We start from the raw sequence: 27,514 nt of genomic DNA, 5'->3' as shown, positions 1-27,514 counted from the left end.
AGTGTATTCTAATCTTCAATCACTTGCCGCTTCCTCAAACATTGACCCTGGCATCTATTTCTTCGAGCAACAAGCCTTAGAGTCTTTGAGCCCCTGCTCTCCAAGCTCTTTAGCCGAGTCGCATGGCTATACCGTGAGTCCCCAAAGCTAATTTCCTCCAACAGCTGGGGTTCCGTGTTCGCTAGGCTTGGGGTGCATATCCCTCCCATCTTGGCTTCAGTGACCATCGTATCCCTCAATATCTACAGCCTCTATCTCGGTAGAGGAACACTACCCGCATCTGCCATCAATATATCAATCGCCTCTGCTATGCTCCAGATTGTCGCCAAGCTACAAGGATTTCTCAAAGTCGCCAGCCTGACAAGCGTTGTGTTTAGTGTTATCCGCTATTAGCCTGTATCTACCATGGGAGAACCTCTCGGCTTGTTTTCCGTTGGCTTTAATCTCGCCACGGTGTTGACGGAGCGTTGGATATGACTGGAGATATACAAAGCTGGACATTGCTGGACTACTCAAAGCGAACTGACTTCAACGAGAGGTTAGTGGCTGGCAAGATGGCATTGCAACAACCCAATGGAACAGAGTTCACACCCTTCTTTACCTCCATCCCCATCAGTGGCCTCTCGTACAAGGTGAATTCCATCACTGATTACCTCGCCATCACCGTGCTTCTGACGCACATGGTTCTGGTGCCTGGCCATTGAGTCTGTCTTGTCTACACACGCCGGTCCTTAGACGCATGGGACTGTCACGGAAATGTTGATCCTCGCCCACAACTCGCGGCTCACGTTGCACGTACATCGGAATACGTCAGCAGATATTCGGAGCCTACAGACATTCAAGAAGCTGGTGGTTGTGTGAGCGTCCAGGCCCGGAGATGAAGATGCGGAAGTCCCTCTCCAATCTGACGGCCGTATGGAACTTGAATTTCATTAAGGCGAAGAAGTACTGATACCTATCAAGAGATCAATAGGTTTCTATATTATCTGATCAATCGATGTCGACAAGAACATCTACAACTGAAATCCCGTTATTACCGTAGAAAGGACAGGCAGTATCGATCCAGGCAATTGAGAGATCCGGCAGCATCGAGGAGGGTAGAACCAAACCTTGCCTACTCATGATGCAAAATCTATTTCGTTGAAGAATAAATTTGTCATCACCTCGGTACATGTCCGATGATGGTGACTCCCTGGCATGTTGGTCGACCCCTCGTTTACGCTCTCATACCGAGCCTAATCTTTTTCGCTAAGAAATGAGAATTGATCACCTGACTCCAAGTGATGCACGGAGAAACCATTAGGCCGCCGCAGTGCTGATTCGCGAAAAAGGGGTTGCACATTACGTACATCCCTACGTGCCTCGTTGGGCTGACTTGGTGGAGATACTCAGGAGGCGACCAGGGGCCTGTTATGCCTACCGATCAGCCTCGATCAACATCCTAGACACTTACCACATATAGTTAAATAAGTTGACACCATCATTCTCCTTTTCCTCACCTATCAACTTCCATCTCTCAGCACTTGGCCAATTTCGCATCATGATGGCTGTCGACCCTCAAACGCAATCCAACTTTGTTACTCGGCTGCCGTACGACATTCGAGCAGCCATCTACAAAGAGCTCTGGCCATCCTGGACTCCCCGTCAGCACGTCGTGTGGCACCTTGACCCAGACGCCGATGGAACGAAGTCGCACCTTCACCGGGAGCCCTGCGTTTCCCGGTTCCAGCTACATGATGAGCTGCAAGATGAGATTGAGGCTCTGAGGCAAGAGAAGCAGGTCCCTTTGGGGGAACCCCTCAATGACCCCGCTCATCGCCAACGACTTGAGAGCTGCTGGATGAACCACTGGAAATGCGGCGAGCGGCTTGACAAGGAGCTTGGGGAAGAAATGAACTTCTTCTACAACACGTCAGTAGGGGGATGCTGGTGCGACAAGAAGCCCAAGCGGGATCGAGATACCTACTTGCCAATGCTGCTATCATGCAAGTTCATGTGAGTATTACCTACAGCCCATCATTGCGTCCATTGCTAAGCATTGCAGCTCCGAGGACTGCCTTAGATTTCTGTATTCGACAACCACATTCGTATTTACAGACATGCTGGCGCTGCAGTCCTTTGTCGGTCACTGTCAACCGCCTCACCCATCCACGCCCTACAAACACCTCAACCCCGTAATCCCTGAGGCCTTTCGCAAGTACGCTCTCCACTTTGAGGTGTCTCTGTTTCTTGATTTCCAGCTGCATCTCATGTGCTCGGTCTTGGACGAGGATTGGACCGATTACAATGAGATGTTCAAATTCTTGCAAGGGGAGGATGCGCTCGAGCCTGTGCGCAGCGCGGATCCTCATAATCCTTTTGATTTTCACTGGCTGCACCTGGAGAGCTTCGAGAATCTTCGGAGCGTCAAGATCTGGGTCGCAGGCCGCAGGGAGGGCGGCATGTTCTCGGCAGTGCGACTTGGTATCCCCATTAACAAGGTTGGAGTGGACGCTCTAACCAAGTCCCTCTCAACTGTCCAAAAGTCGAATTTGATCGTCCTCAGCACGCATCTAGACGACGATATAGAGCCAGAAGATGGTTATGTTCAAGGGACTGTGGATAATGCATGTGCTCAAATCTGGAGGCGAGGGGCTGGCGACCGATTCTATCTTGGGCCTCGTTTGACCGTGGCTCTCTCTGATGGTCCGATAGAGACATCAGAAACAAGGTATGTCGCCGATTTTCTTACAAATTTAATATGAAAGTTGTGCTAATGTTATTCTCAAAGAGTCCTTCACCTTGACTAGTGTTCTTTCGCTTTAAGGAGGTAGTGGGACATGGATTCCTTTCCTCACGCAACTGAGTTGAGTTGGCTTTTCTGGGATAGTTACCAAGTCATCAATGAATCAGCACTGTGCTTTTTGTACATACTGAGAGACGCAGACGAAGGGGAATCGAGGCCCAGCATACTGTGAATGAGTTTACGTGACTGCCCTGATACTCATGAAGCAATCTCGAGTCCAAAACAACGTGAAAATCATCATTGCCACCAGAAGGAAAAAACGCATTCCGTGGCAGAACATGCAGGCGATCCCCGGTAGACCTATTCAGCCGAGTACCCCGTCCCTTTGCTCTGTCTCGATCCACCACTTTAAAATGATCCTCGGGCACCTCTGCCGTCTGTACCGATCTCTACGGCACGGTGCACTAATTTACGGGGCTGAGCCGAGACGCATGCATGCACGAGGTCTGCTGTGCTTCACTCTACGTTATCATCCAACTTAACTAGATGCAAGGTCCCCCGAGTCCAAGTGGGCATGAATCGACCAAGCGGAGTCGGAAGTGATGCTCCGTCATAAATGCCTTGTATTTCGCGTCCAGAGGGCTAGCTGTTTCAGAACAACGCCACTCGATGCACTCAGAAGGGGTGGAAAGCGTGGCGGCCGTATAGCTACGTTGACGTTAGGGCTGGAGAGTGAACCCCGCACAAAAGATCGTCAGAGAGGGCTGAAACTAGCAGTGATGTGCCTTGGCCTGTCTGCAAATGAAACCTTGCTTCAAAGAGGAAGTCAAGCATGTGCCCAGTTGGCAAAGTCTCATGCTATTCGAGCTGCCCGTACGCACGGTTAAAGAAACCAAAGGTCGGCGTGCAAAGACAGCAGTTTATCCCACTTGAAAGGTAGAAAGAGAATAGAGATCATGATGAAGTAGGTAGGCAGGTATTGTATAAAACAATGCCTAAACATAAATGTTGAAAACGATTTTAATTGCTGTAGTATTTTCATATTTAATATTTCTGAACAATTAGAGGTACCTTGCCGTTTTCATGTCTCATGTTTTTCTGCATCGGTATGTATGCTGACACCGATGTTATACGAGCTGATCTCTCTAGACGAGTTGTGCTTAAGATCTGCAGGGTGTTTCCATGCATCCCTCTCAAGAGCTCTAGTACTTAAGGAGGCCCATCTCCCACCAAAAGACTTGGACAAGATTCATTCAACTCAACTCCCCCTCCAACTTTTTCAACATCATAGCCCTCTCACAGAAAAAGAACACTTTGAATTCTCAGAATGGTCCGCTTTGCCACCTTAGCCCTGGTAGTCCTGGCATCGGCCACGCTCATCGCTGGTTTCCCGTTTTGGGCGAGAGACGACGACGACTCGCCACCGCAGGTGAAAGCGACCGCAAATCCCGCAGACGTTATCAAGCAAATTATTGAAGGCATGAAGGACTTTGGTGGAGATGGCGACTAGGAGAGAGCCACGGATAATCTTGGTAGCGAGGGTACGGGACTACAATATCACGATGAGGAAGCGCCGAGACACAAACATTTCGCAGGTCTCTCAGATTAGAAGGAGGCTACGGCTACCTATGAGACTAGGGTCCGATAGAAGTTGGGCCTGAGGTTTCAAATTTTGGCTGTCACACCGTGGGCATTGAGTTGGGGCTCTCTCACGCCGAGCCGTTGTGAATTACACTATCATGTATGCCGCCTGACAACGCTTCCGATATTCAGCGTATTCTTTTCAACTCGGCCCTACTTTTGGCATGTTTTGTTGTTCCCTCTAGGAGTAAGTGGACTAGCGAGAGAACACCGCTATTCGGGATGAACCATCAATGAAGCAAGAGAGATTGTTCCATCTGTTTTCCTTTTCCTCTACACCGTGCAGATTCCACGGTAAAGCCAGCAACTCATCCAAATCCAAGGCTTATAGTCGTGCATCATGTTTCCATCCTGGCATGTCCGCGAGATCTTTGGCGGGAGCTGCACGCCGAGACTTGAGCGCATCGCCCCCGGGCCTCCACCTCCAAGCCTCGGCAAGCTGTTGAGACAGAGTGCCTTCCAACAGCTCGACAACATGCTTGCCAATATTGGGTAGTAGTTTGAAGGAGTGACTACACACTAAAATTAGAAAAGTAATCGCCGCTGCTGCATAAACGTACCCGCTGTCTCCTGTCGCCAGGATCAGGTTCTTCCACCTAGGATGCTCGCAGATGAGAAGGTTGGCGTCGGCTGTGTCTGTACACCAGCACATGGCACGATCTATTATCTTTCTGTCTCGGAAATCTGGCAAAAAGCGAGCCATGGCCTTTCGAATGGTGGCCTCAGAGGCATCTGGGTACGTGTCGGTGGGATGGCTGGCGTGCGACCGGGGAACCGAGATGAGCTTGGGATAGGCGGCACCAAATGGTTGATGCTTCTTGAAATGCGTGAATCCTGGAAACTCATCACAGACCTTGATGATGCCGTCTCTGCAGGAACATGTTAGTATGTGCTCTTGGCTTTGATGGTGCGTCCTACTCGTTGGGCTCAAAGAAGAATCCATAGTCACCATCGTACACGACGGGAATGTTCTTGTATCGAGCTGCCTCCTCGGGGGTCAATTGGATATGGGCCAAGACCCAGGCCTGGTATCCTGCCAGTTAGCTCCAGGGTCGACAAGATGGACAATATGATCCGGCGGCACTGACCTTGGAGACACACTGACCCTCTAGATCTACCAGCGCTGGTGTCCAGGCACCGGCAGCGAGAATGACCTTGTCGGCGTGATACTGGGTGCCATCAACTGTCTCAACACCAGTACATGTCGATCCGTCGGCGGCCAATAGAGGTTGTTTAATAGTACCAGCCCTGTGGCTGTGTAAGTGCAACAGACACACTCACGAGGTCAGAGCAACCTACCCTCCGAAGCCAAATTGTACGCCCTGGCTTCTGAGAAAGCTGCCGATGGCATTGATAGCCTTCGCCGCTGCGAGCCACCCACCGTTAGCGGTAAACAAGCCCTTCCATCCCTATGCCAGCATCTTAGCATTTGTCAGTTGGAATTGTTCGAGCATCTTACCTTGACGTGATCTTTTGTGAACCATGGCATTTTGGCCAAGACTTCGTCCTCACTTTCAAGCCAGCTGCCGGTCTTGTCCAGACTAAAACCTGCATCGACCAGAGTCCGCAGTTCTTCTTTAAGTTCCGCGATACCCTCCTTGGATGACGAGCAGTCAACCTGGCGAGTCGTTAATACGCATTCAGCTTGAGATTTGCCTTATGGAAAACGAACCAGGCCGACATTGTAAAAGAAAGGCTTGAACAATGGATCGTTCCTCCACATGTCCAACGCCTCAAGCGACAGCTGCAAATCAGCTTTGTTCCGCAGTCGAACGCTCATGATCTTGTTCAAGTCGCATCCAGCCGACTGTGCCGAAGGAATTGGGTAAACATCGAGGACGGTGATGTTGGACGGCGTGTATCCGGAGCGTATCAGGTGTAGTGCCGTGGAGGAGCCCATTGTGCCGCCTCCACCAACAATGACCACCTTGGTCGAGTCTCGTGATAGCGTCATTTGGCGTGGAATCTTGAGGAAATGTCTGGGCACGAAGCTAAAGACAACCAAGGATGAAAGATGGTAGGGGCTTGTCGAGTAATTAAGGCGATAACAGGGCCCCACAGTGGAAGCTCCAAGCGATGCGAATTCAACAATTCTGCTCCCTCTGGGTGACTAGGTCGGCTGACAAACTCGGAACTTGTGGAGAGAAAGTCGCCAAACCCCATGGGGATAAGGATAAAAACTCTCGTGTGCTTGAAGCCCATTGGCTCGGAAAGAAGTGATGGTTTATCTAACAGGTGATATCCCCGCTGTCTCTCGCTTGGACCTTCATGCTCTGACTCGCTCGCTCCACTCGAGATAACCCTCCTGGCCACTCGCCTGGACCTTCCACTAGCGAGAGGGGTTATCTCGACAGGGTGGTTGTGACTGTGTTGCAATGTGTATAAAGAGACATCTCATGCAACCTCGTCTCAATGACTTCAACCTACAGCTGGACATATTCGATATTCTTGCAATAGCCGTTTATCCATAATGGCCGACTCAAAGACTGCAGTCTCTGGTCTCCCTGACCACGGAATGGCCACCACTGAAGAGATTTCCATGCCTCGATGGAAACGAGTATGGCGACACAGTCTGACGCAGATGATCCTGCTGAGCATCCAGGCTTTCTGCGGACCAGCCATGGCAGATGCGATTGCAGGTAAATTTCTCCTCTCGTTTTTGAATGTCACCAGCTAATGCGAACCTTTCTAGGCCTTGGTGGTGGTGGTCTTGCGACTCCTCGAGTGTCCAATATCGCCACTGCTCTCACATATACCATGCTTGCCACAAGTATGTATTGATGTACAAAAAAAGTTCGCCTGGCTAACAACTCAGCTTGCTTCTTCGGAGGTCCCATTGTGAACAAGCTCGGCGTCAAGTGGGCTCTGGTCATCGGTTCCATGTCCTTCCCCATCCTGGGATCGTCCTACTACTGCAACAGCAAGTTTGGTAACCAATGGGTGAGTTGGCTCAGATGCATCCTCGAGATTGCATGCGCTGACAAGATTTGACTTAATCAGTACCTCATTCTTGGCGGCGCTATTGATGGTATTGGCACCGGCTGTTGGTACGTTGCTGAAGCCGGTGCAATCATGACCCTTGCGCCATCTAGTGCGCGTGGCAAGTATCTCGCTCTGTGGATTGTCTCTCGAAATCTCGGACAGCTTGTTGGTGGTGCGATCAAGTAAGTATCCTACCGGTTAATGCATATGCGATTGGCTAACACTCTTCTTCTCCAAGCCTATCAAAGAACTACCAGAAGGGTGTCAGCGGTGGAGTTACTCCCGACACGTACATTGCTTTCCTCATTATTGAGTGTCTGGCGCAAGTGTAACCCCATCATTTGTGTTTGCATCTACTAACCGGGCTTCAGTCTGCCATTTGCCTTCATGATTACGCCATTTGAACGCGTCATTCGATCCGATGGTACACACATCGTCACCGAGGAGGCTCTTTCTACCAAGCAGGAGATCAAGCGGATTTCAAAGACCATGACCTCGAGACTTATCATGCTGTCCTCTCTCTGGGCACTCTGGTCTTTCTTCTACAGGTACTAGAACCCGCAGTGCCTCCCCCATCACAGAATTGGAAACTGACAAAGGGATAGTGGCTCTTGGTCCACCTATTTGGGAATCCACTTCACCGTCCGCGCTCGCGCACTTTCGTCGCTCATCTCGCCGTTCCTCTGCATGCAAGTCATAGCCGTCCTTACCCTCTCCGTCTCTCTCCTAACACCTCTTTAGTGTCGGCTGCTTCGGCCTTGGTTTCATCCTCGACTCCAAGCACCTTTCACAACGCCGCCGCGCCCAAGTTGGTCTCTATATAGTGGTGACCCTCAACGTCGGTGTCTACATCTGGTCCATCATCATGCAGACCAGGTTCAAGCGTAATGATCCGGGTGCTATCGACTGGGACGATGGACTGTACCCTTCCTCCTTCCTGCCGTACTTTTTCGTTCAGACCACCGGCCCGTTGTCGCAGTCATATATGTATTGGCTGATCTCTTCGTTCGCCATGAATGCTCAAGGTGAGTTTATCGTCCCTGATGCTGATTGGCAATGCTAACGGTCGTTCTAGAAAACGTCCGCAACGGAGCTGCGTTCAGGTGTCTCGAGGCCATTGGTCAGGCTATTGCCTACGGTATGAACACTCAGACGACGAGTGACCCTCTGGTTGGCTTGTAAGTTCTGCGTATGTACCTTATACAACGCATGTCTACTAACAATTTCCTTAGCTGTGTTACATTTGCCCTGCTTGGTGCTGCTCTTCTCCCAATGATCATGTTGGTCAACACAACACCCGACAGAATCCCCGCCGACGAAATTGCCGAGCAACAGTTGAACGCATTGGGAGAGAAGGCTGGGGATATCGAGACAGTTCACCCGGACATCGAGAGGAAGAGTTAAAGGGCCTAGATATCCGAAGTCCTGTCTTGGCTCTTTAGCCCATATTCCTAGGTAGTTTGCAACCTAGCATTCTTCATTAAACATAACTTGAAGACTTGAAAGTGACTGAATAAGTTGGGGCTCTAAATGTGCGCCGTCCACACTGTTCTGGGATATGTTGCATCAATACCATTGACTATGGAGCTTTGCGAATTCCGCTAGTGCATTTGTCCACAGCAACGTTCCAGTCCTGTATCCCCAAAGACCGCTTAGCAGTTGGCTTGGCAGACACGTTGGGCGTTGTTGAAGCACGAGGCCTGACCGCTTCCAGGCTGGCAAGAGCGTCTCCTGCCAGAAACGCACGCGGCGTAGTTGGCGTAGCCAAGGCAGCCACCGCGAGCCTCAAGGTTCTGATTGTCGGTGTTCTCAGGAGCGGGCATGGCGGCGGTGACGGTGGTGAAGGCCATGATGGCAACAAAGAGCTTCTAGATGGTGTGTAAGCAGCTGAGGGTTTCGAAGCCAGTGTTGATACTTGCGGTGGGGGAGTACATGGTGAAGGTTGGAGGAGTAGGATTGACTTCTTAAGGAACTGAAGATGTCTGTTTGGGTTATGATGGAGTTGGAGAAAGACTTGGCGAGCTACTTATACTTGAGAAAGACCAACATAACTCGATGTCAAGCTACATACTACGCCCAATGGCTCAACAAACCGCCTCGTGGGGGGGAAAGCCTCAGCTGCGAGAACCACGGCTGGTCGGCACCTGGAGGATTCGCCCCAATGCGAGGATCCCTCTCTCGTGCCGCTGGACAAGGGTATAGTAGTGGACTGAAGGTTGAAACTAGGCTCGAAATGGGGGCATAGTTTGCTGATTAGCTGATTGATTAGATAAAATGGTTTCACTTGGTTGCCCACCCGCCACGCAGGGGAACAACCAAGCTTCTTACTAGGGCTGACCTGAACCTCGGCGTATCCGGGGGGTTTTCTCTTCGTCCCGCTGAGATGCCCCCACGAGCGGTTCCTTGCAATGCGGGCTCGTAGTCTTTACCTCGTTGGTGCGCTGTACGGCGGGGGCCTTTTGCCTCCTGGTCCTGTTCCAGTTGGGATGCAGGAAAACGTTGGTCCCGAAGGATGAGCGAAATCGGGAGACTCGCATGATCTCCCCATTCCGAGTTCCGAGCCGCGTGAACAAGGTTGAATTCCCTCAGAAAGGCCCATAACAACGTGGGGGCTGTATGTTCTTATGTCTTTGAGAGCAACATTTGGGCAAACTGGACCAGATAGCTTCGAGCTTAGACTGTGTTTTTTTTTTAATGTGAAGATCGTTCAGCTTGCGACCGTTATCGTCATGGGCCAATGTGTATCAAATGTGTACTTAGGGGAAAGGGTCTGGAGAGGAACAGTTTCTTTTGGTCACTCTGGCCAAAGAACGTCAACGGATCATTTCGCTACCTGGTTGGGTTCTTGAAGATGTCATATGGTCAACAACAACCTGGCAAGGACCTTTGTGATGGATTGCCCCCAGTCTCGGGTCCAGACCACATCCCATCGGTCATGTTCATTGGTGGAAACCGGGTCTGCAAGGTACAGGGTGTTCGGGCTTAACTGCGGAGAAGGATGCAAATTATGGCTTGACAGGAGATGCAATGTGACGTTGGAGCAAGCAAAATGGGTCTTTCGGGGTCCGAAGGGGCCGTTGCGCGAGAAGAGTTACAGGCAAAGATGCAGGCTGGGACAGAGTCTGTACTACACAAGAACTGGGAATAGAGAGCACAGGTCTCCTTTTAGTTAGTCGGTCGAACTATCTGAAACTGTGAATGGTCAAAACTATCACGGTGCCCATTTCAAGAGGTGAAAACAATGGCGATGGTCAATCAGCATCCGGTGAAGGAGAGTAATCAATTCTTGATTGCCCTCAGGGGTCACCATCGCCGAACATAATACCTTCCACCCGCAAAACCAGAAACTGTGCGTTATGGATAGGTGATAAAGTCAGGTTTAAATGGGATTTGCGGAAAGGTGACTTTGTGCATTACGGTGACTCGGGTCTGAAAGATGAGCCCATGAGGATGACTCGTAGTCCCTTGGCATGACATTTGAGTTTGAACAGCTTTCCCAGCAAAACGGTCACACGATCAGGGGCACTGATAAGCTTATCGGAAAGATCGGGAGATTTGAACCTAAAACCTAAAACCTGAATAACCTCAGAACACAGCAAGGGCAAAAAGAGTATTCCCTTTGCACCATAAAGGCAAAACCATAAGGGCAAAAATCACATACAACAGCGGGAATTCGCTGGTCGTCACCGACCCAACTACTAATCCGCCCCTTACTGGCTTAACTATGGGAGAGCGGACGGGATCCCGTGGTCTACAGTAGGTATGGTCGTATGTGCCTAGATTAGTGTGGCTGTGGATCATATTCGAACGTCAAGCAAGCCTCCAAGAGTATCGGCGTATCTAGCACGCATATGCAACGATGATTAGGTAGTGTCCTGTCGATCTGCTCGCGTAACCTTTTTTTTTGGAATCTCATAGCTGACTATGGTTCTGTTCATTGTCGCTACTGCAGCGGGTTGTCAGATCATCTAAGCCGCTTTTGCATCAAGACACTGCAGACTGAAAACGCCCTTACATTCACCATAAGTGCAAGGTGTATTGACCCTAATTGCCTGGACGCCTATCTGTGCGGCTACTGTGAGGACATCGACCTCCGTGGTCCGTTGGGAGTAACTAGGGCTCGCGGGCACCCGTCTGCTTGAGAAACGGGTACATTTCTTTTCAATTTTCATCATTCCACTCTCTGTCTGGATAGGCAATTTGAGTGAGTGACCTTTTTGTAAGGCTGGCGTATCAGGAAATGTGAAACAGGCCAGGGGGCTCGGTTCCAGGTCTGGGCGTGACTTGTTGGTTGATCAGAATCAGTTTGCAAGGTGCAATCTCGCTCCTTTTTCTTGGAACTGTATAGCAATCAAGCTCTCAACACTATCAGGTGAGTAATGAAGGAAAGAAACCTTATGCACATAAAAAGTCATCCGGAGGCTACAGTCTCTCTTATAGACTAAGCTTAAAATCTGCGCCCCTGCTTGCCCGTACAACAGACTGTTAACTATAAATCCCCTCCTCCCCCTTCTTTTTTTCGGTTCTAGTATAAATTGGCAAGTTTCATCTCTTTCCACTATTGCCACCAAGTTGACCGTCACTAAGTAACCAGCATGGGATACAAGCCCACGTTCAAACGCTCATGGCGTATTGTCGCCCACCACTCACCCAGCTGGGTTGCTCGTGTGTTCGGCTCTCTCTGGCCTTCTGGAAAGGCATATAATGTCCCTCGCCTTTCAGGTCCGTACGTCTCATCCTTCGAGGCGGAGAGCCAGCGTCAAGAACATACCTCGCAATTCTCCTCGGGGCACGCCATCACCGCTGGGATGGCATCGGCCCTGACGCAGTTACCAGACGAGCTCTTATTGGAAATTTTGAAGCGTCTCCAACTCAGCTCTCTCTATATGCTCCGCCAAACTTGTCGGCGCCTTCGTTATCTGGCTGAAGATCACACGCTCGAGGACTTTAGGCTGGAGTTTCTCCGGTCTGAGGGGAGGAGCTTTTGCATGACTCAAGTCGGATTTCATCAGCGTCTGGAAATCAGAGACGTGCTGCTACAAAGATCTCTCTGTGATACCTGTACTCATCTTGCAGACACAGGTGAATTAGTTCGGCGGATGAGGTCACTTTACGCCCCTCTTTTCTGTCACGGCTATCGTGTAGACCACCCAGCCCTCCTCTTCCCCCCGGGAAAGGAACGTAACAGAAAATGCCTCGGACTCCTCGGCCAGTTCTCTCTCTGCACTCATCGAACCCTCTCCGGAAAGCATATGCTGGGAAACCCCGGAAACTTGCTACCGAAAAGTATTGTCTGCAAGGATATTGCACATTTGCCCCTGAATCTCGACGATCGCACTAAGCGTGCCATGACCTCGAGTTGTCTTCCAGAAATTCGCTCGCCATCAGGTCTTATTCCGACCTCTGTTACCGCCACAAAAGCCATCGTCTTGCTGCACCTGGACCACCGTTGGCCTATCGACATGGACAGTATTCGACAGCGCCTCGCAACCCAGCTCACAGACTCTAACCAACTTGCAAGCACATTTCATATCAAGTCCCGCAGCTTCTGGATAGACTCCAGCCAGATGATTATTCCTGTTTTCCGCCATCTGGCATACCTGCCGCGCGATGGTACTGGCCGCCCCACTGGCCTTTTGACCATCACGAATTCGTCTGTCAGGAATGCGGCGCGAAGTATAACTGGGTACGGGAGTGGATGAGAAAACAGGCCGTTGGAGCTACATAGCTCTCCACATGCAAATGAGGTGGTTCAACGAAAGCCCTCTGAGCATTGGCTGGCTCTCAAACCTTGACTACAGAGGAGGCAGAAACCCTGTCCTTTGCGACAAGACCAAAGGGGTGCTCTGGTGCGACAAGGCCGGTTGCAGCACTGGATCTGGTTTGCGGTGGGTGAGAATGGCAAAGACCTTTGCACATGAGGCTTCGTGGATCGATATGAACGACGGAGGGGTGGGCTTTGAAACGATTCGACCATTCGCGCTGTAATATGAGGTATTTCTGCAGATGGGCGATTGTTACCGGCAGGCACCACGAGTTTCAATTTATAGCCGGGATTGGGGCTCGAATCTGTAGCTTCGTGCCCAGTACAACGGCGGTGTTGTGTATTGGCTTTCCAAGAGATCCCAATGACTTGTAGCCCAGTTCCTGGCAACTACAAACTATCCTTAACCACTTTTAAATATCTCCTATTGACTCTGATACCTCTCGTTAATGAATTCTCTAAAGGAGCCCGTCAGCCGGAATGATAGAGAGTGCAGTTGTCAAGGCATCGCGCGGCATCGCAACCTAGAACCCTTCCACCATGGCTACTCCTACTACGGCCCTACCTCTTGCTAGGTACCTATGTAAACGGGTGTCGTTCCTCCCTTCCCTATGTTCTAGTTTCATGATCTTTGCCCACCGTCGACTGGAACCATCTTCACATCTCCAACCCCTTCCATCAAAATCACTGTCCGAACCCTCCGAACCGCCCGAATCACCCGAATCATAGAGGCCAGGAACCATGGTGGATCTTGAAGTCGTCAAGAGTTCTCTGACAATCGTGGGTTCCGTCCTCACTATCATCTCGAATACCATTTCGATTTGCAAAGCGATGGATAAAACATGAAGGAAGGGAAACCGGAAGCTGAGTGCCAGTAAGTCAATGATTATCATTTTCATTATTATTATTGTCCGCAATGATGACAAGAAGCCATCGGCCACAACAGCAAAAGATACAGTTTTGATACATCCTTCTAAAGTTACAGTTTCTTTCCAAAACGACAATCATGTTATTCCCCTGTCGTTGCCGTTCGTGCTCCCTTTCGGGCATGATTTACCAGACGCGTGACAACCTCCCTGAACTGTTCAAGAGCTCCTATATCCCATTCATGGTCTAAGAAAGCTCGAAGGAATTCGCGTTCTGAATCTGAATCAGATTCATCTTCAATCTCTACTGCCTTGCGTTTGTTTCTCGATTTCGATGGAGGTTTTGCTATGAGATGTTAGAATCGGAATAGATCACGAGCCATGGCCAGTGGATGGATATACACATATGGGGACAAAATGGGCAGGGACCGCCTGAGCGATTCCAACTACAATTGGCACAACTCTCAATGCCTTTGATCACCACACATCCCACAAGCGCACCTTTCCCTTCTCTACACTTTGCACATTGTTCTGAGGCTTCTCGAACATCGCCATCGAGATGGCGGAGCAGGGCATCTGCATTTTGGCTACCATTGAATATGATTGAAAATGGCTCCTTTTCTCGACCGTAGGCTCTGTTTTTCATGCGGATCTCGAGTGGTCGAACAGGCTATGCGGGTTAAAAAGAAAAATGCTACATTAACTAAAAATTGACTAACCTTGGTGGTGTCTATTCGAGACAAGAGTTTACCCGAGCACTTCATCAATGCATTTCCAAGGGCCCAGACGATCAGCTCGGGATTTGATGTGGGTTGATCATCGCCATAAAGAATAGTCCGTGTATTGATGCCTAGTACCTACCTTGGAAAAAGCTCAAGTTGGGATGCATAGAAACCAGCACGGATCAATTGCGCATCCTGTGACGCATATTACAAATGGGCAAGAAGCTGATGGTGAGAGGAAGAAGTGAGAGGAGTGGACACCAGGCCCACTCTGGACACAGCCGATAAGGTGTTTCTAGCAACTTGGAGGACCATTTCAACTACCTGACGAGTTTCTGCAGCGAGTGGGCCAGCTAATAGGGGACCGAGATGGAGGACTATAGCGAAACCGCAGGCCGAGTTGGCCTTCCACTGTTCAACTGTGATTGCACCGCCGTCTGCCACATACGACCATACCCACTGGAAAACTCGGGATCCCGTCCGCTCTCCCATAGATAAGCCAGTAAGGGGCGGATTAGTAGTTGGGTCGGTGACGACCAGCGAATTCCCGCTGTTGTATGTTTTTGCCTGTTAGTTGGTTATCTTTTTGCCCCTGGACGCTGTTCTGTGCAAGAATGTGAATGACGCTGTTTCGACTCACAAAGTTTCTGAACTGGTGGAGACTGCGACAGCTCTCCAGCCAATCACGGCTTCGAGAGCACCCAAATGTCTTGAGGTGGGCAAGCGGTGCTGTTTCTTGCACAAAGGAATTCTCTCACAATGAGAGATGTGGAGGTCATCTGTATCATACATCTCTTTACGAGGGTTACTGGACCGTTGCAAAGTTTGGTCCTAGTTTTGTGCTACTACCGAGACCTTCGTGTTCTTTTATCATAGGGCATTCGTTTCAGATCCTCGTATCATGTCTGAGTTGGACGTCTCACAACCTGCTAGAGTCAAATGACGTGGACGTTAAGTTTGTTAAACTGTGGCTGATGTGTGGGCTTTCAGTAGCCATTCAGAGCTCGGCCACGACATATGCAAGGGAGAACCCCCTTTTAGGAGGGGCGAGATTATTCCCATGTTACTCACTACGTCACTTGTCAACGGTATTTAGTCAATCAACAAATTCATTCTCACATTTTAGCCAGGTTTGCTTCCTATCATCGTTTGTGAAGCGTTTTCTAAGTGAGAAGCACAGCAACGCTGTCGTCCCTGACAGCCCCAGCATCATGAGTCCCCCTCATTACAAGCGCCATGGGGGTTTCTGGGGACGAAGCATCAGCACGAATACCTTTGATTTCACTACAGTGCCTCAATCCAAGCTGGAAAGTGGGCAGAGAGGTCCAAATGGTTGCTCGCGAGCGCCAGCTGACAAGAGGACTCATCTCGTCCCTCCACAGAGCGACAACCATGTGACCCCTCAACCCTTGATGGGTAAATGCACTGCCCTCTTCTCGTGGTAGCAGACATGTTACTAATGCCATGCTCGTCAGCGCGTTGGAGTACGCAGGAGCAGCCTACACAATTCTTCCACAGCCCCGAGGCACCATTTGAGATTGGTGTTGTGCCGCCCCTTGATCAAGATCCTGAGTGGCCTCTCTTGAACAGCCCCGTCAGCGTGCTTCCTGATTCCTCAAAACCGAGCCGTCCTCTCCCAAGATCTGACGGATTTGCTTCCCTATCAGAGCTCTCCCGCATCCATGACAAGGAGAACCTTGACATCCCCGAACCCGAAGAGATCGACCTTGATCTGGAACTCGACAAGCCGCAAATCTCCCTGCCTCGCCGTGACAAGATCATTACGCCCGCACAGTTTGAGAACTATCTTGAGATTCGAGTACGAGAATATCATATTCGAGAAGCCTGGAACGAGGCCGAGCAGCAGATCCATGAGGATGATGATCAGGAGGAGATCGATTACGACACCGCTGACGATGAGGATATATCCAAGCAGCTTGCAGACCAGAGAAGACACCAGGCAGAGCACATTGCCAACTATCGACAGCGAATGATCAAGACTACAGGCGACACTAGCCTATCTCCTGTTGACCCGTGCAAACCTCCCACCCCCAAAACACCCTCGCCAGGTCCGTCAACAGATGCACGTGGTACTCCGCCTACTCCACTCCACGAAGATAAAGCTTCCGTCAAGAGCGGCCAGTCTACAAGGTCAAACAGACTGAGATCCAACTCGAGCCCACGACCAGCTACTCGACAGAGCTCCAGGAGGCGAGCCGGTTCGACCCCCAGCCAAGCATCCAGGCAAGGCTCCCACTCACCGCTGCCAGAATTCGCCCGCGGTCTTCCCCAAGACCCATTCCCCGACAGGCCTGACAGCGCCGCCCGAGGCAACAAGTCTGGATATCCTCGCAGTGTGGTCCCCATCTCACCGCGCACCAGGCTCATGCGCCCACGGCCACTTCGTCGTGCGAGCCCCAACGCGGGAAATCAGCAAAGCTACATTCCTCACATGAAAGGACAGCAAAGCTCTCTCAACTGGGCTGGTGGAGCCCTAGCATACCGGTTGGGTCAGATGTCTTCCCCCTGTCGCATGCCTGGCACGCAGCATACGCCACTTCGGCCGCCTCCGTCTCAGTCGACCTCAGGTGCAGGATCAGAGGCGCAGTATTAAATTCCTCGGATGCTACAGAGTGTGTACTTCGGAGATTGAACGGTATTACGATTTAATGGAATCACATTGCTAGTTGTGTTGGCGTTGAAAGGCAGTGCCTTTTAGGTGTGTTGGTAAAACAAGTAGCGAAGTTTCAATATGAGAAAGCAGGGTCAATACTTTGTTCAGCGTTATTTATGGCCGGATGTTTGCTTCTTATCTAGTTACAATCCAGTATGTTCACTCCCACTCCTTGAGCAAGCCATTGATCACCAAGACCAAAGGCAAGCGATCGATCATAGGAGCGATCAATCCTTCGTTGATACTTATTCATATCTTATCTTTAGCAAATCTTCGCTGGATTTTGCAAGGATTTTGCTTAGTAACACTCTGATGATAAAAAAGAACGAGATCTAAGGCAAACCGCAATTCCTCTGGAATCTCTTGCATGGTTTTAGCAAACCGATCCCGTGAATCATATCAGGTTTAACAAAGAGCATCAATTCAAAGAACACAATTCTCAACACACCAGCATTCGGCCTAGTGCCTTAATACAATGTGAAAAAAGTCATACGTAGGCCTCAAGCCATCCCTCTTTTTGATAGTGGCATATGGTTGATGCCAGAGCCCGGGAGAGGTTGGCAATGGTGGCCAGGACAGATGACACATTGTCCGGCCATTTAACCCCCTGAGAGATTTAACCTTTCATGATGATGCAGCTGGGTATGAGTCTTCTACTGCAGGCCGCAGAAAGACTAAAAAAGAGGCCACTGTGTTACCATTAGGATATGATGCTATGATGTGTTGGCAATGTGTTCTTTAATATAGTTGAAGCCCGGCCCTTGATGGGATGACTGAGCCAGACGACCGTACGGCCATTTAAGAATGTTCAGTTAAGTAACGATGAGTACAATGTTTTTTAATTTGTAACTTAATGTACATTAGTCCTTCTTGAGTCCATTTATCTTCTCTTTCATCATCCATCGTGTGAAGCATAGTAAACAGAGGAAGTCTACGGCTAAGCATGGGAACACATCTTCCGAAGGAAAGTGGTAAATCAGACGTCAGCAAGGAAACTTGATGGTTGTTTTCATCAAGCTTGATTTGTGTCTTTATTTTCTTTTTCTTGCCCCAGTGACTTGAAAGTTCTCGCAAGATAGCAAGGTTTTGCTTTACACTCTCACTCATGCACCCCAAACGCGGATGAAAAACTAAAAAATTCTGTTTGGCAGTTAAATACTGCCCTTCACCTTCATAGAGACCAGAATGTGAAATATTTTGCTACAAACTTCAGCAAATTTTAACATCAACCGCCATGGATACCTCCACAACTAGTAATGCCTCCGCTGCCGGATTTTCTTGGTACTCATTGTCTCCGGAGATCCGTCTATTCACCTTGGAATGCATTTTACCAAAAAATGATCATGGAGAAACCACCGCCGACCGTGGGTTTCCCAAAGCTTCGTGCTTGGCTGCCGTGTCTCGTGAGTGGAGAAGCTTCTTTGAAAAGAAAATATTTCGGCGCATAGCTCTCACGTCTTTAGATCTCCCCGAGTTCTCAAAAGTAGTTTCAGGGGAGAATGTTGTCCGCTTAAATTACATTAATCGTTTGCCGTTATACGTCAGACTTGCCCAATACACTGAATGCGTGTTCGATAAACCAGAGAGTGCGGCAAATATTCAGTGGTAAGTGATATTCTATTCCTGGGGCTTGCGCGAGGTATCACTAATAATCCGGGTAATAGGAACAATCAGGCTTTTACGCAGGCCATGAGAATTCTGCTCAATGCATTATCCTCTTAGAATAGCACCCGTGGAGGGCTTATATTAGAGATTACCGCTTACTCGCCCAGCGACGAGATATTCCACCCTCTCCAACTCGACATCCGGAACGACTACCCATTCCGTTTCGAGGAGGACTTGGAAAAATGCCCGAGCTCTTTGGAATATTACAAGAAGAAAAGGGCTAATATGTTGAGTTCTGAAGCCATACGACGCCCGGCTGCGGTCCAACGCGGAATGGCACAGCGGCTTCGTGGCACGCCACTTGAGCTTCAACCGTGGCTGGTCGAGAGGGAAGAGGGATCCAGTAACCCAACGCGGAGTCTCGCAAAGGTTCCCATAGTCAAGGGACTTATTCTGCGTCGAAACCTCTTCAGGGGAATCGCGGGCAAGGCATTGGCGAAACTCTTTCGCGAAAGTTTCGTGGTCTTGGAATCGTTTCGACTTGAGAGATGGGAAGGGCGGATAAAGGAAGACGATGAGGCCTTCCTGACTGGTAATAGAAACCTACCTAAAAGAAGAAAAAGAACGAGGTTTGACTAATATGAGATTCTAGGTCTCCAGTGGCACTTGATGCCCAACCTCCCTGCTGGTGTTCAGAGCTTCTCACTGATGCAGATGGGAATCTTAGCCAGCCATCACTATCAGCCAACTCATGACACTCTCGGGCCACTATCACAGTTGATGGCGACATCATGTCATCGTTTCGCCAATTTCTGCCCTCCCCTTGAACTCCACGCCAAGATATTTCTCAGACAATTAATCCTGGGGGCAAAGCACAGGAGATCAAAGTTAAAATGTCTCTCTCTCCGGGAAAATTCATTGCGACTATCCACAAGCCAGCAATAGGTAACTTCATTGCTTACCTCTGCTGGTAGGGCAGCCAGTAAACTTCCTCGGCGGCGCATCATCGAGCTGTGGAACACTGGCGAGGGTTATGGATATTTGTTCCGCTACGTACAGGAAGACTGTCGAGCTACGATAACCTAGCAGAGCGCTGGACAGGACTTTAACTTGGTATCCCGGGTGATTCAAGTGTAGTCAAAAGTGGCTAGAGCCCGTACGCTCATCGTAGAGAGAAGTCCGTTTACGGAGGATGAGGTTAGATCAGGGGGGTTCAAGCACGAGACTATTCTTAGTCACTTGGCTCTTCGGAGGTTGGTTTTGGATCCCATGACCGAGGCACAACTGTTGGTTATGAAGAAGCAATGAGTAAGGTTATTCAAAACATAAATTTAAAATTGGTACGAACTAGAAAGTCAACGAGACTGTGAGAAGTTAGAATCAAAAGATGGAATGACCACAAGAGGAATATTTGATTCACTCTCTCACTTGAGAAGGGTGACTTTTAGGGTGTTATAAAGAGCACAGAAAACATCCAGGAACTCAGAGATAGGTTCCGTTAATATATGTCGTGCGCAACTATTTGACAAGTCCATGGAATCCTGGGGGGCGCTGGCTAAAAGGGTCCATATGAGACAACGATGGATGGGGGTGGGTGATCTGCATCTCAACATCGTCCGTATTTCAATGATTGTGCCTGATTGTCTCTCCTAAAAGCACCAGCAATATCTTTCTAACAAAATAAATCCGAACTAGTAGTCAAACGCCCGAGAGTTCGCCCTCTGGTTAAGGTATCACAACTCGACCCACTTCCTTCAACTCCAAGCATGTCCGTCCACCGCCATAAAGATAATAGTTCCCATAGCGACAAAAGCCGTTGTCTATTGTTCATAATACGAGCCATGACCTTCTAGTTCATTGAACTCACAAGAAAATACCCAACTAATCGTCTGTCAGGTCGATCGCTTCTCTCCCGTTAGAGAGCTTCACCATCTTCAGCGGTATCTTTGACATTGGCTCGTTCTCACGCTCGCGTTTGATTCGAGCTGGAGCATATAGCTTGATCTAATCAACAGTCAGCAAAAATCATACCAAGCGGTACATGCATGCCAAGATGGTAGGCTTAGTAGGGCCGATACTTGCCTTGACGCCCTCTTCGTCAGAATTGGTGAGGTCTTGGATCATCTTTACAGGTGCAGTCATTGGTGGTGATCGCGGTATTACCATTTCGTGGTCAAGAGCATCTAAAGCAAATTTAGTGAACTTGAGACACTTCCAAGACGGGGTGTGTCAACGCACCGCGAGACCGGTAGTGGAAATAGAAGACGGCAATATCCGAACGGTTCTTGATGATGGCCCTCCTGGGTTTGGGCTCCCAGGCACGTCCAGGCATAGTAACAAAGCTATATTCTATTAGAATCTAAATGTCAGAGCGGGTATAAAGCTCTTACCTCGCACCATGACTCAACTCTTTGCCCTTCATGGCCTTCTCTGCAACTTCAAGTGAGTGAGTGTGATCGATGACCTGCTGAGAGCTCGATCCCGGATTCCGAACGTCACCAGATGCTCGCCGAGAGCTTGGTTTCGACTCCCGATAACCCTCAAATCTGGCAGCTGTGACGACGACCTTGATGGTGCCCAGTTCTTGCACGCGTTTGGCATCTCTTGCAACCTTGTCGCTATCCATGTCCTCGGCTGAGAATCGTGTTAGTCAAGCGTTCACCATGGTGCAGTATAGGCAACGGACTTGTCGTGACTGGAGCAAAGATAAACTTTTTGTAGACTTCTTGGTTGAGGGCCGCATCGAACCTGGTCGTTTGCGAGACATGGCATGTTGTAGGTACATTGTCTTTTCGGACTCTCACACCGGTCTCCTTAGATCCGTCAATGAAGACACGAGTGAGCAGGATGTCGCTGCTTCCGGGAAAGGCAAAGGCAGAGGTGACGTCGACCCTGATCTTGAAAGTTGCGCCCGTCTTGGATTCGATGTAGCGATGACATGCCGGGAGTCGGGCGAGGCTTTGGTCTGGGTCGGTGGGTATTTCGCCGTCGTCGGGTGGCTCGTATTCGGTCGCCGGCTGCCCCGCCACTATCACGGAGGCGATGAGGCCGGGAGTGTCGGGGAGTATCGCCATTCTAAGGGATATGCTAGCGATGCGACTGGGTAACGATGAAGGGGAACCAGGTTGAAAGCTGTATCACAATTCACAATGAATCAATGATTGGCCGTTTGGCCAGCCTGATGTTTGCTATCACGTGCCTTCAGCCTGGCCAGTCATTTCACCAGTCACAAGCCACCTGCGTGCGCCTGGCAGCAGGCTCTCGGCAGCCTCGACACCCATGCTTCCGTTCAAGCTTCACCTCTCCTGCAGAAGGCTACGGAAATGCACCGGAAGATAGGACGTGCCATTATAAATGCTATATCTAGTTTCATGGCATTCTCTACTTTCCATGCATTAAGGAAGCAATATGAGCCCCTAAGATGGGGGATGGATGAAACCATTCATAACCTCTATGACGGGGCGAAACAGTAGGTTTAGTCGTCCACAAGATGTTGATCGCGAAAAAGACGCATCAAGGAAGAAGAAAAGATACCATTCAAAATATCTTTCATGAAACCCTTCTGAATATGTATCTCGTGGTCTACTCTTTGTTGAGGTACTGAGGCTGTCGCCTGCCTACATACCTAGGTAGGCAACCTAACCTAGAGCTTTAACCAGCGTGAGATCCGTATGGTATTTCTAAGCGTGCAACATGTACATGGACATGCAGCGCGCAAGCCTCAGCCATATTAATCCCATGACTACAGGGAATCCAGTAAGGAATCATGTTGAGTCAGTGGTTTATTACGTGGTTTGTAGATCAAGTTAGGTGTGTTGTCCTGTGACATAACGTAAACACTGGCGGCTCGGCCCGGGGAAATCAGCCCCGCCTCTGAACTCTCCCCATTCAATCCAGCAAAAGCGTCACCTCAAACGGGACAATCGACACAAAAACGCGTCTATTCACGCGACCTCATGCATTGTCTACCATGTCTTCGCCTCCATCTCAGCACAACCTCGAAACCAATGGCGCTCCGACGAGCTCTCACTGCAAGATGATCCCCAAACGAACGATCCGAGTCGATAACGCGTCGATGACCACATGCTGAGAAGCGAATATTGTCCTTTAGGGAAATCCTTCCCGCCGCGGTGGGACATATTACCTACAATTTCTCTTCTTGCCCCAGATCTTGTGCCCGCGACGCCTCGAGAGTCTGCTCTCGCAAGACAACGTAGTCCAGGCCCGTATGCTCTTGGAGGACACTCTCCCGCGACAAGGAACGCCCAACCCGTCAATGCCATGGGCTCCTCAAGAAACAGCTACCAATTCGATCATTGACGAACTATGATACCCGCCCAACCGAGCGACCACGGAAGCAAGCTCAGAAGGAATCACGACCAGCGTGGCAGTTTCGAACTGACCACTCTCCTCTTCCAGGCTCTGGTCATGCATTCGAGGCCTACCCCGAAGAACTCCACCGAAAGATACGCGACAAGCTCGCTGGCTACACCATGCCGTCAACTCCGTGGTAGCATGGCAGACTCTTTGCTACCTATTGTGCAAATGGATCTCGCGTCTGTGAAAATACTGGTAGCGAGGAGCTATGCGGCGACGATGCGTTTATAGGATAGTGTTACGCCTACCACATAGCACTTTCAAGGTCCTCGCCCCAGAAGGCCTGATTCAGGACTCTCGCCATGACCCATCGTCACATGAACAGATGCATGGATCTCCTGACACGTTGGCTCGGTGACTTGGCACACGACAGTAGCAACGCCGACATAGGCAACTACTTGACTAACAGCAGTTCAATAATCTCCCCTCGCTCTGTATTACTGCATGGATTTGTACCAGCCCTGAACCAGGCTTTGGCCTAACTTCAACAGCGCACAAGGTAAGGGCGTAGAAACTGAGGCCAAAGAGCGGACGGCATCAATACGTAGTGCTTGATACTCTCTTGGCAGAACCCCAAGGTAGAAGAGGCGCATTGAGTGACGAGCTGCCCAAAAGGGCAATGTAGGACCATCAAAGGTGAGCCGGTTTTGCAGCAAGTCATGACGGTCTTTCTCGTTGATTGGGATCTGCTGCCTGGTGAGGTCTTGCTTAGGGCTGTCTCCCGTCTTTCGAGAATGTTGATAAGCGAGCCAAAGTGGGCGAATCATGCTTGATTCTTCTCTAACACGCCCCCACACTGCGTTGCCCCAGCCTCGTTATGGTGCAAACATGTGCTGATGATCCTGGTTCAAGATCAACTGTGCCTCTGAGGGGCAGATTTGCGGATGGATAAGGCTGACTGAGAGAAATACAACTGGTCAAGCTGCATGCCAAGGGCGCACGTGCGAGGGCCTGTTTGCCGCTTAAAAAGAGATCTCTCCATACTGGCTGGAGTCGTGAAATTAGCGTTGGATCCATCCATCCATCCACCATGGCCGAGTCAAATGAGTCGTCTCAGTTTCTCCTACAGCCTCTGGCCTCGACGACAGCAACAAGGCGACCTCACAATGGCAACCATGATAGCGACGACAATGCTCGAAATCGCGCCTACGATACAGACGAGACACATGGAGATGTTTCTTTCGTGACAACTGGAATTGGCGGAGACGACAGCCATAGTGCTAGCCACAGACGCAGCCACAGCACTGAACCATCCCCTAAAGCCACTGGCCTGCTCATCCGAGACACGGCCACCAAGGACATCAACAAGTCACCTTCACAGCGCTGTCAACAGAAAGGCAACATCTTTTTAATATGGAGCCTAGAGCTGACCCTCCTGCTACTGGCTGCTGGGCTATTGGCCTCCATCTACGGCATCTTGAGCGCGTACAGCGACGATGAAGTGCCCAACTGGGATGGCAACAACAACGGTACTGGTGGCGCAGGCATCACGCTCAACGCCCTCGTCGCTATCATCGCCACCATCTTCCGTGCTATCCTGGCATTTGTTGCACTACAAGTGCTGGCCCAATTGAAATGGGACTGGGTATCAGGACGCTTCAGGCCGATGGGCGACGTGCAACGCTTCGATGATGCTTCACGCGGCGCGTGGGGGTCACTGCAACTGCTACCGCTCGTGGCTCTCCATCAACCGCTGGCCGTGGTCGCCGTCATTGTAGTTGTCGTGTCTCTAGCTGTCGGACCCATGACGCAGCAGACAATGCAGACCTACTATTGCGCCCGGGTTGTGGAGGGACGTCCTGCTGCTATTTCTGTGGCTAACCGCATCGACGAGTCTCTCTACTTTAAGGAGCGTCCATCCGCATTCGCCCTTCACGTTGGCTTACAGTCGGCCATGCAAGACTCCATCGTGAACCCATCCAACGACTCCAACATTGCTGCACTCTTCACGTGTCCCTCTGGCAATTGCACCTTTACTGCCTATGCAGACCATCCAGGGCAGCCTGAAAATGAGAAGGTCTCTCACGCCAGTCTAGGCATGTGCAGCCGCTGTGAAGATGTCTCGGAGCTGGTCGAGAGAGTTGTCTACGTGCCTCGTCCGAAAACTGAGCAGATCACTGTCAGCCTGCTTGTATCAAGCGCTGCCAACTCAGGCAACTACACAGAACGGCTCGAAATTAAGACAGGGAACCCTGCCACCTCAGGCACTCAATACCTGAGTGCTGGCCTCACAGGCAATCTCACCTGGGCGCGCAAGGTGGTGCCGCGCGAGTTTGTCAATACTGCTCGCTGGTCGGCTGCCAACTTCACCATACTCGCCTTTTCACAAGAGCACTGCAAAACCTTGGACAATGGCACTGTCTCATGTCCTCTGAGTTCAAGCAACAGCTCAGATGCCACAGCCTGGAGCCAGCCGACAGATTACATTGCGGCCACTTGTATCATGTACCCCTGTGTCAAGCACTATGCGGGACGAGTCAAAGATGGCGCCCTCGAAGAGAGAGTAGTCAAGAACACACCGCTTCGTCTACAAAAGTCTGAGCCGCTCTGGGACGGTGGTGAGACGCTCCCTCAGACCTTTATGCGAGGCGTCCAAACACCGTGCTTGGTCAATGGAACACTCTACACCTTGTCGAATATGACATCTGCTTCTGAGAAGCTACCATCATCCGCCAGACAAACCGTGTCGGTACTTTCAAAAGACTGGGCTACTGAGGATCTTGACTCCCCATCTGAGTATGCAAATGTCACAGCACCTCAGGAGTGCGTGGCATCGCTCTGGCCGGCCTTTATCCTGGCTTTTCAGCGAGAGCTGGCGGGGACCTTTGATGCCTACTGCAGACCACAAGGGTTCCAAACAGAATACGTCGCTTGCTTCGGTAGATATGGCGGAAGCTCGTTGGCCATGGCCGCTATTCTACGCTCTCGCACTACCAATCTCGATTCGATTAGAGAAAACATCGACTCTATGGCCATTAGAATCACCACTGAAATGCGCCGTGCTGGCTGGGGCCCATATGCAATGGCCAGAACAGCCTCCAAAGGTGATGCTTGGGAGAATCGGACCTGTCTCCACGTGGCGTGGGCCTGGTTTGCCCTGCCTTTGACTCTCTTGGTGCTGTGCATCGTAATGATTTCTTGGATCATTGTGAAAGAGTTGCTAGACAGGAATACCGGGGTGATGTGGAAGAGCTCAGTGCTGCCGTTCTTGCTCAAGGAACAAGTTCCCGCGATAGAGACGATGACCATCAGGGAGGTGGATGCAGCGGCCAAGGGCTTAGAGGTGAAGCTACAAAAGCAAGAGTAGGGAGTCTATCTCATTAGTAGAGTAATAAATAGACGTGTCCATACAACATGATTCGAGATTTGCAACCAGGAGGCCTCGTTGATATGAGCTGACATGTGACGATTATGCCCTAATCTTTATCGCGTGCTTCTTTAACCTTTGGTCAGCCAAGTATGGTATACGGGTTTTGCAGAAAAGACAGTGCTTTCTGCCAAGAAGCTGGGAGATCTGCACGCGGTTGAATTCGGCCGAACCCATCACGGGTGCTTGGTAATGAGGCTCCCCTTGCCACTCACAACTCATTGTGTCTACTTAAGTATTCCTCCTACGTTTCCAGTTCAAGTTAGCTTTGCGCAAAGTATCCACACTGCGTGAATGACTGCATGAGTTTATGAAGCTTCGACCATCACGTCACGAGGTATTTGCGTATTGGAGAATCTGTGCACCACCGGAGGACTGCTGCCTTGAGTTTATGCTTGGAATTGCATGAAATTGTACGGAGTATAACATGCGTACTTACTTAAAGCTCATCATGCAGCATGCTCTCAACAAGTACGGAACCAAGTGCAGGGGTACAGATATCGAGATGGCGCGGCAGGGACTGTAACCTGTCGCTAGACTCGGAAGACCAGCAGTCCATGGTGTTACACGTTATCGAAACTGCTTTGACACTGAGATCCACATCATACGTTGAAGGAGGGCAGCTGACAAGGGTATGTTGAGATCCATTAGGAAATCATTGCGCAGTTCCATGCCTAACCGACTCTCACCGGCCATTTATGCGCTCCACGGAGGCACCGGGGCTTCACGGATGTCTATTAATAACAGATACACAGGAAATTAAAGAGGTTTCAAGCTTTGAAATCAACTGA

At 50.2% G+C, this 27,514-nt stretch overlaps 6 protein-coding genes and 2 non-coding genes across 8 annotated transcripts; 5 read left to right on the top strand and 3 right to left on the bottom strand.

Moving 5' to 3' along the window:
- Positions 1-1,540: 1,540 nt before the first annotated feature.
- LRP88_12707 (uncharacterized protein) lies at positions 1,541-2,789 on the top strand (the record flags this gene model as incomplete). The annotated part of the gene is made up of 3 exons (XM_083249097.1): positions 1,541-1,995; positions 2,045-2,710; positions 2,771-2,789. 3 exons carry the CDS (start codon positions 1,541-1,543, stop codon positions 2,787-2,789), a joined length of 1,140 nt encoding a protein of 379 aa, XP_083094899.1.
- Positions 2,790-4,691: 1,902 nt separating this feature from the next.
- On the bottom strand, positions 4,692-6,320 carry LRP88_12706 (NAD(P)/FAD-dependent oxidoreductase; the record flags this gene model as incomplete). The annotated part of the gene is made up of 7 exons (XM_083249096.1): positions 4,692-4,878; positions 4,927-5,235; positions 5,285-5,391; positions 5,455-5,614; positions 5,666-5,775; positions 5,826-5,984; positions 6,039-6,320. 7 exons carry the CDS (start codon positions 6,318-6,320, stop codon positions 4,692-4,694), a joined length of 1,314 nt encoding a protein of 437 aa, XP_083094898.1.
- Positions 6,321-6,836: 516 nt separating this feature from the next.
- On the top strand, positions 6,837-8,752 carry LRP88_12705 (major facilitator superfamily domain-containing protein; the record flags this gene model as incomplete). Its single annotated transcript, XM_083249095.1, has 10 exons — positions 6,837-7,005; positions 7,059-7,136; positions 7,197-7,306; positions 7,367-7,530; positions 7,587-7,661; positions 7,720-7,896; positions 7,954-8,010; positions 8,090-8,373; positions 8,424-8,526; positions 8,581-8,752. 10 exons carry the CDS (start codon positions 6,837-6,839, stop codon positions 8,750-8,752), a joined length of 1,389 nt encoding a protein of 462 aa, XP_083094897.1.
- A 2,253-nt stretch (positions 8,753-11,005) lies between these two features.
- On the bottom strand, positions 11,006-11,120 carry LRP88_12704. The gene has a single exon (XR_014475197.1). It is a non-coding gene; the product is annotated as a 5S ribosomal RNA (ribosomal RNA).
- Positions 11,121-15,144: 4,024 nt separating this feature from the next.
- LRP88_12703 lies at positions 15,145-15,260 on the top strand. Its single transcript, XR_014475196.1, has one exon. It is a non-coding gene; the product is annotated as a 5S ribosomal RNA (ribosomal RNA).
- Positions 15,261-16,159: 899 nt separating this feature from the next.
- Positions 16,160-17,314, top strand: LRP88_12702 (uncharacterized protein; the record flags this gene model as incomplete). Its single annotated transcript, XM_083249094.1, has 1 exon — positions 16,160-17,314. One exon carries the CDS (start codon positions 16,160-16,162, stop codon positions 17,312-17,314), a length of 1,155 nt encoding a protein of 384 aa, XP_083094896.1.
- A 3,690-nt stretch (positions 17,315-21,004) lies between these two features.
- Positions 21,005-22,053, bottom strand: LRP88_12701 (uncharacterized protein; the record flags this gene model as incomplete). Its single annotated transcript, XM_083249093.1, has 4 exons — positions 21,005-21,162; positions 21,218-21,321; positions 21,370-21,613; positions 21,666-22,053. The coding sequence occupies 4 exons, from the start codon at positions 22,051-22,053 to the stop codon at positions 21,005-21,007; spliced, it is 894 nt and encodes a 297-aa protein (XP_083094895.1).
- Positions 22,054-24,386: 2,333 nt separating this feature from the next.
- Positions 24,387-26,663, top strand: LRP88_12700 (DUF3176 domain-containing protein; the record flags this gene model as incomplete). Its single annotated transcript, XM_083249092.1, has 1 exon — positions 24,387-26,663. The coding sequence occupies one exon, from the start codon at positions 24,387-24,389 to the stop codon at positions 26,661-26,663; it is 2,277 nt and encodes a 758-aa protein (XP_083094894.1).
- Positions 26,664-27,514: the final 851 nt, after the last annotated feature.

The sequence above is a fragment of the Fusarium phalaenopsidis genome (assembly GCF_050370095.1).
Source record: "Fusarium phalaenopsidis strain FUZ10S chromosome Unknown contig_32328, whole genome shotgun sequence".
Classification (NCBI taxonomy): Eukaryota; Fungi; Ascomycota; class Sordariomycetes; order Hypocreales; family Nectriaceae; genus Fusarium; species Fusarium phalaenopsidis.
The sequence above is the reverse complement of the archived record's forward strand: the minus strand, read 5'-3'. Positions and strand labels throughout refer to the sequence as shown.